The sequence below is a fragment of the Scardinius erythrophthalmus genome (assembly GCF_964197995.2).
Source record: "Scardinius erythrophthalmus genome assembly, contig: HAP1_SCAFFOLD_204, whole genome shotgun sequence".
Taxonomy (NCBI): Eukaryota; Metazoa; Chordata; class Actinopteri; order Cypriniformes; family Leuciscidae; genus Scardinius; species Scardinius erythrophthalmus.
In genome coordinates, this window is record NW_028296407.1 from 2,615 (window position 1) to 11,331 (window position 8,717).

The following is an 8,717-nucleotide window of genomic DNA, read 5'->3' on the forward strand; positions in this document are numbered from 1 at the left end:
TCGTGACAATGTGATTTTTTCCTGTCTTTCGTCATGAAATGTTGGACCACCAGTAGGATAGAGAACAGGGAAACACTTTGCCTCATTGTCTTTTTCAGTTAGTAGCCTAACAGGACTGTTACCTTCTCCTGGAGCAACATTTAGTACATCATGAAAATGTTGATCAATTATTTCTGAACCCAGATCAACAGGTTGTAGTGATGTGTCTGACAGAAGACCATTTTGTTCTTTAATATATGTTATATCTTCCTCTGGATCATCTCCAGCTCCATTATGATCATCATTTTTATCAGTTACATCTTGTTCCTCCACTTCAAAATCATCAGCATCCTTGTCTGATTCATCAGTTGCATTCAAAGAGTTTACCCACTGCTCATTAAACTCAACATCATTATACCATTTATTATGTCTCATCAAATAAGACAGTGCATGTCTGACACGATCAGTGCTGACATATTTATATTCATAATGGCCTTTATATGTTAATTTCCGTTTCAGTTTTATTCTTATCATGTGGTCATCACATTCATTACGTGGGAGAATATTTGAGACATCTGTGGTATTAACAGGAACACACACTACAGGTCCATGACAGCCATTCTGTTTTCCACGGGGAAGACAAAGCAACTTCATAAAAGGAATATTGCGTGCAATAAGATGTTCTTCCAACGAGTTCAGACCTTTTAGTTCTTTTGGAACGTCCACCAAATGCATGTTGTTGGCAACACTCTCTTCAGGCAGTTTCCCACCAAGGATTTTACGATGACATGTATAGCAAATCCACAATTTACAAGCCGGATTAGCTGATAAATGGCATCTATTCTCACATTCATTGCTGCATTCATGTAAATACTTCAATGTGATGCATCTTTCAGCCAAATCAGTAATTTGTTGACCTCTGGTTTTATAGCAATCTCTTCTACATTCAACGACCTGTTTTCTGAACAATAAACGATGACAAACACAGCAAACAAATTCTGGACCTGTATTGACTTCTTGATGAAACTGATTAATAGTGAAATCAATGTCTTTCTGTCTCTCCCTCTGTTCTGCAGAAATTTCAGATCTTTTTTGTTTTTTACTCATACGAAAATTTTCATCGTCATGGTATTTCTTTTTAGAGTATTCACAAACACTTGTTTTAAATGCGAGGTTTCTGCGATATTTTCTCTTTGAGTATTCACAAACACTTGTTTTAAATGCGAGGTTTCTGCGATATTTTCTCTTTGAGTATTCACAAACACTTGTTTTAAATGCAAGGTTTCTGCGATATTTTCTCTTTGAGTATTCACAAACACTTGTTTTAAATGCAAGGTTTCTGTGATATTTTCTCTTTGAGTATTCACAAACACTTGTTTTAAATGCAAGGTTTCTGCGATATTTTCTCTTTGAGTATTCACAAACACTTGTTTTAAATGCAAGGTTTCTGTGATATTTTCTCTTTGAGTATTCACAAACACTTGTTTTAAATGCAAGGTTTCTGCGATATTTTTTCTTTGAGTATTCACAAACACTTGTTTTAAATGCAAGGTTTCTGCGATATTTTCTCTTTGAGTATTCACAAACACTTGTTTTAAATGCAAGATTTCTGCGATATTTTCTCTTCGAGTATTCACATACACTTGCTTTAAATGCGAGGTTTGTGCGATATTTATTCTTTGAATATTCAGACACACTTGCTCTAAAGGCTTTATTGCTCTTATACTTGGTCTGAGAATAGTACCGAACAAGTCTTTGAAAACTAGCATTTTTGGAATACTTAATCTTTGAATTTTCACGTTTTGACTCCTGTACATGAATATTGTTCTTATATTTCTTTCGAAGCTGATCAAGTTTCTTCTCCTTATAATCAGTGTCTTCACAGTATTTGGTTTGACAAGTTTCAATCATATTCTGCCTATATTCTCGGTTTTGACGGTATTTCTTTTTAGAACTCTCTATTTTTTTCTGCCTAAAATCGGCATTGCTGTGGTATCGCTCACGTGCTCTTTTGGATTTAGAGTTCTCATCTGTGTCATTTAATTTCCTTTTTCGCAAACAGCGATTTGTCCTCTGATCATGCACTTCAATGTTACAAGCTTGTGCACAAACATTAGCTTGATTTCTATGTTTAACACATGTAACAACTTCATAGTGATTTCCATTGCAGTGCTTCAAATAGATTGCATTATCTGTAAATGACTGTTCGGTAGGGGCGTGTGCATTCCATCTGTCATCATTAAAGGTCATTATATTTATTTTTAAAAAATCAGCTAGACCAAATAATTCCACATGACTTCCCCACGTTCCTGAAAAATACATTTTAGACTGTGTCAAATAATCTTTCATTGATCTGTCCTCTTCTCTTAAATATTTCACAAATTTAGAACTGTTATCTTCCAGATGTTTAACAACTGCACGCCTGATTTTCAGGTGTTTCTCTTGATTGCCGCATACTGCATGTGCTATTGATCTAAACAAGCAATTACCGTCTCCTTTAATGCCCTTTGTTTTACACGGTACTCCTAAAGAACACACATTTGTGGCTTGAACAACAACGCTTTCATTAGTCAGCTGTAAGCATGCACACAGAGCATCCTCATCTGCATATGTTAACGGTTTGAAACTAAACTCAGTATTTACTGTAGGGCCAATAATGATATCATCATCATCCATTAATAAATTATCATGTAACTTGCTTATATGTGAAATTTTGGACTTTGTCTGTACACGTCTATTTTTCTTACTTGAATTCACACAGGTGTCAACCGATTTGCACATAGTTGCTGGTTTGTCTACACGTGTTTGTTTACCAGTGTCTGCGACACACTTACTCTGCTTTGTTGCTCTCGTACGTGAAACTTGTGTGACGCTTTTTTTAACAGACTTACATGACCTTGTCTCAACAGTTAAAGGTTTGGAACTTAACTCGGCATTAACTGTAGGTCCAACAATGACATCATCCATTAATACATTGTCATGCAACTTGCTCACATGTGAAACTTTCGACGTGGTCTGCACCCGTTTATCTTTCTTACTTGAATCCAGACATGTCTTAACAGATTTGCACATAGTTGCTGGTTTCTGTGCACATGTTCGTTCACCAGAGTCTCCAACACACTTACTCTGCTCTGCTGCACTCGTAGGTGAAACTTGTGCGACGTTGCCTTGTTGACCAGACCTACATGAACGCATCTCAGCACTCGTTGCCTTATCGATTACTGTTGCTGTCACACCCGTCACTTCAAATGATTCTCCCTGACCTTTCAGTGATGTGGCAAGGTTATCAACATGATAAAACAACATGTAAATGTCGTCACAATAAACTACTACGCTTGTGCCTGCATTAGACTTAACCATACCTTTATCATCACGTGAATGGGAATCAACCACAGCAAACATTGACCCTGCCTTTATAACTGCACAAATGTAGCCATAAATGTTCAACAAACATGCATCAGACTGAAACAGGGCCCTCTGAAGTGCATCCTCTATAGACATGCACACACCTCTCAATGCACCATCATACACATCATTACCAAAAACACCACTCAGAGAATCTGACATCTTTATTGAGAATGTTGTGTTGAAGAGTGTGTGCACAGTTGGCAATTCTGGAACAGCAACATAACCACGCCATGCTGAATCATTGATCTTCCCCTGTAAGTCCATGGATGTGTACAGGTCATCTCCATGCAACAGAACAGCATCCAGGTCATCTCTTGTCCACGTCAGCACATCCTTCAGCACACTCATCATGACTGCTGTGATGCTGTTTGCTGCACACTGTCTGCCACGGTTGAAACCAAATCTGGAATCAGCTTGATGGAAGGAACCCTGTAAGACTCTCTGTGGAAAATAATCAGAGTTATCGACATCAAGAGATGAACACATCGGAAGGTTATTGGAATCCATTGAAACATTATTGCAAGCCATTGAGGGGTTATTGTAAACCATTGAGGGATTATTGTAAACCATTGAAAAATTATTGGAACCCATTGAAAGGTTATTGGAAGTCATTGGAAGGTTATTGGAAGTCATTGGAAGGTTATTGGAAGTCATTGGAAGGTTTTTGGAAGGTATTTGGAAGTTTTTGGCAATTGCCGGAAAGTTTTGGAAATCCAGGCTCTCGACAGTAGAACCAGAGAACGATGCCTTTTTTTCAAGAGGAGGCATAACCTCAGCCAACTCCATGGAGGAAGTGAGCAGAACGCGCTCAGCATTCCTCCTCTTTGCCGCCCGGGACCGACGGAAACCCTTTCCACGTGGCATCTGCAATTATATGAAAACACACAGACATATACAGACATATATATATATATATATATATTTATTTGTGCCCTTAATTTGTACATCCTTTTTGACAAAAACGTTCTCCTGAACACATTACAAATGTGTTTACATTCACAAAAATACACGGGTACAAAAATAATTTTTCATTATAACTAAATTACCAATGACCAATTGATTCAATTAACTTGTAAACTGTAAAATAAAGCATGTATTTAACTTCTACACAATGCCTTGTATTACCTATATTTTCACATAGATAAAAAATAGTTTACCAGGCCTTACCTTAGATTACTTCTGAAAGTCTTCTGAAACACAAGGAAAAATCTCAAATTCAGTTCACACAACATTAATAGACAATTAGTCACCAATTATGATAATCAATTATAATAATCAATTTCAATGAGTATCAGTATTTGTTTCATTAAAAAGACAAACTCATAAAATTCATTAAAAATATATATATAATTAGTCTTTTCAATCTATTAAAAATGTACTACATTACACATTCACCAAATAATCACTATTAAAAATATTTGAGCTTTTAATGATTTTATATTGTAATCATTTCACAGTTATTCTCCACATTAGAAGCAAATTAATCTCAGTGGCATCATTTCAAAGACAGGGCTTAACCTAAACCAGGATTAGGCCTTAGTTCAATTATGATATTTAAGTAGGTTTTATAAACATGCCCTAGAAAAAACATTACTAGTGTGCATATTGAGACAAAACAATGATATTAAATAATATATATTTTGATAATATAATATATATTTTAAGATATGTCTAAAATCACTCAAACATGCATTTTACCCTTGGACTAGCTTAAGCCTTGAATGTGAAACCAATGGAGTAAATTTTAAATATTTAATTGAGGATAGGAGCAGAATGCAACTCAATGCATATATTTATAATATTTAAGAGTGCTGGCCTACATAATTAGAATACGTAAAGTAGCACAGAGGCAACACTATACACTTTTATTTGCACAGACGTGTTTCTACGCATGCCATCACGCAGATCGTCAAACTTCATTAAATATTATTTCTCGTAAGGTTCGAGTGGTGTCGTGTGTGTGTGTGTGTGTGACAGAGAGGAATTAGAAACAAGCAGAATGTGGTTGTTTGTAAAGCACACGCATCATCATGTATCTGTTTTAAAACTAAGCTAAGACATAAATCTGAAATTATCTTAATCAATATAGAATCGCTGGAGAGAATCTATAACACAATATCACATAAATTAAACAAACTGTTATGCGTAGCGTGCCAAGTTGATGCTTCATCTGCAATACAAACTGGTTTACTCTCGCACATCACGGGACCAGACTGTAATCGCAGCTTTGCACTTAAAAAAAAATGCATTTCATCATATCACAAATGCAATTAATTGTTCATCGCTAAGCTAACACATATGTATCTGTTACACTATATAGTGTCTGTATAGAATTAATAGTAGAATGAAGTAGAGAAATAATAACAAATAATATTTTGTAAACCAGCTGTTTCGTTGCAGTAATGAAACAAAACACATCAATACAAATGTCAGGATCCCAATGAACACTTAAATTAAAACATAACAAACCAGTATATAATACATACATGCACGTAAGCGTGGCCAATGTGGCAAAAATATCATATAACGATTATTTAAATAAAATAAAAAATCACAATTAACAAATTTATCACAGTTCTTTTTATGTTGGTTTTACCATTTTGCAAGTAACTAATCTCCCTATTTTTTAAACAAAACATTACAAGGTAACAAAAAGTAACAAAAAAAAATAATTGCAAGCATTTAGGCCAAAGTGGCAAACATAAAAATCGTTGTCAATATTTTCTTTGTTATTAAAAATTACAAACAAAGATACACATTGCATATACACACCAAAATATTCAAATAAACAATGCTTTATATATTATTATTACTTTTCACCTACAGTAGGTGTTAAACAGTAACATTAAAATACAAAAATAAAACACTAAATTGACTTTACTGTATTTATAGATTGATTCGTATTAAAGCTACTAGTAAAGTTCTCAGTCAACAGCAAATAGTTATTTTCTCCTAGTCCCCATTGACTTCCTTAGTATAGTTTTCCCTACTATGCAATTCAATGGAGGTCAGCAACTTTATGGATAGATACATTATTCAAAATATCTTATTTTGTGTTCAGCACAAGAAAGAAATTAATACAGGTTTGGAGCAAATTTAGAATGAGTAAAAAATGACACAATTATCATTTTTGAGTGAACTTTTCTTTTAATGATAAGCCGAAACATGTTTATTATAAGGCTACTCTGTCACTTTAAGACCTGCACGCGACGCGTCTAATACACGCATGACTCGCACCCAGTTTTCTCTCAAATGTTTTCTTGCTTTCACTTTAGTCATAAACCAAATGTGTTTACGTAAATCTTTTATTGACAAGTATTGGCTTAATAAGACACAAAGACAACTTAGTCCATTAACCAAGGCGCTGTTTAACAGGCTTTAAGTGTCTAACATACACTTCGGGTTTAATGCGCTCAGAAACACGCATGAACAGCGCATCAGCACACGAATGAAATATTTAACCATGCAAATGCAAATAATGCCCTTTAGTGAATTGCAGTGTCCCGTGAGTGTAACTCTACCTCTGCATTAACATGTGATGTCAATGCACGTCGCGTTGTACAGTGGCGGAAACGCCAGAAAACTGATAAAATGTGTGCTACTATTGCATGATAATATATTTCTTCAAAAGTAGATCGTGAACGTATTTTAATCATCTACGAACAAAACTCGTACAATCTGAATTCATTCCGATGAATGAATCTGAATATTGTTTACATGGACACTAAACGTGATCAAAAAGCATTCGCACTACAAATGACAACCGGAATATTTACCTCACAGAACAATACGCACTTTAGTCTGTCGCATTTCGTGTTGTTTTCTTATGAATCATGATAGGCTCTCTCAAAATGGTACAAATACGCACATTCCTACACGTACTGAACTAAAGTTAATGCTCTCTTCAACGACCACAGGATTCGAGAATAACATATTTTCAAACGAATCATACCTTCAAAACACCTCATCTATACAACACACTACATATAGGATTATTTTAAAATACTTTTGCATGCTATTTTGTTAAGATTAACGTTAGCTTTACAACACCACAATGAGCAAACCTCATTAAATTAAAACACCAACTAACGCCTATTTCTCACAAATAAACATACACGTCAACTAATATACACATACTTCAAATTATGTTAGATATATTATGAATAAGCAATAATAAATACTGATTAATAAGATTATATAGACAACACATGAGAGCACGTTCTTACCGTTAGAGAAATGGGAACACAATAACTTCCTACCAACCGGAAATGTTCTCTCTGCCAACAGTCGCAGCTCCCCCAGTGGCTGGGATCTGGGAATGAATAAACATTTACCCTCCTTGCATACATAGCATAACTTTTACTTTATTACATTAACATAACTGACCATTTATTCACCAGGGGTCTCATTTATAAAGCGTGCGTACGCACAAAACGGGGCTGGAAACGTACGTACGCCAGTTCCCACGCAAAGGTTGTGATCTATAAAAAACAAACTTGACGGGAGAATATGCGCACCTTTAAGCAAACATTGAGCCGTGCGTACGCACATTCTGGAGACAAAGGGAATTGGCGACACCGATGGTGAGCTGGAGTTAATTGTCTTTTTGGTCACTTTTAGACAGAAAATCAAAAGAAAATTTAACATACAGAAAAATAATACAAATATAATTTCACTCACCAAGCTTGTCACTTGAAGCAAATATCCATCCCTTCTTAAATGTCCGCGCCAGCGAGCGCATTGGGCCGTTTGAAACTGACGCAAATAACAGTTTAAATAAATAAAATAATGATTTAAACTATGTTTTACTTCTAATATATACATTTAGATTAAATATGCCATTCATATTAATGGAGTTGCACTTAAACATGAAATCATTACTCAGAAGTTACAACATTTTTATATTCAAATTCAGTCAATAGAAATATTTGTTGTGGATGCAATGTTTTTGAACACTTTTCCTCTGGCATGCTGTGTTTTAATGTTTTAACCACAGAGAAAACTGCTTATCATGATAATACCAGATTGTCTGAGAAAATAGTTTCGTGCAAATAATGCCCAAGGCCTATCTGTTTCCATTAAAAATATCAATTAAAAATACAATACGGCCAGTGGAAAAGATTGAGAAAAACTTTCTCTGAAATGTATTTAACACTATTTGATGTATGTATTCAAAAACAAGGCAAGGATAGGCAACAACTTGATTTTTATTAATGTAATGTGTCTTGTACCGTTAAACGTTATCACGTGTATGAATAATCATATGCAAATGATATGCAGATGAGGATCTGCATAGTAAAATAGGCGTTGTAAGCTGTTCGTGGTCATTC

The 8,717-nt window shown here is 35.0% G+C and overlaps 1 protein-coding gene across 1 annotated transcript; it reads right to left on the reverse strand.

Moving 5' to 3' along the window:
• Positions 1–3,530: 3,530 nt before the first annotated feature.
• On the reverse strand, positions 3,531–8,136 carry LOC308686358 (uncharacterized protein). Its single transcript, XM_081394765.1, has 4 exons — positions 8,068–8,136; positions 7,614–7,699; positions 4,555–4,577; positions 3,531–4,251 (listed from the first exon to the last, which is right to left on the reverse strand). Exons 1-4 carry the CDS (start codon positions 8,126–8,128, stop codon positions 4,038–4,040), a joined length of 384 nt encoding a protein of 127 aa, XP_081250891.1. The 5' UTR covers positions 8,129–8,136; the 3' UTR covers positions 3,531–4,037.
• Positions 8,137–8,717: the final 581 nt, after the last annotated feature.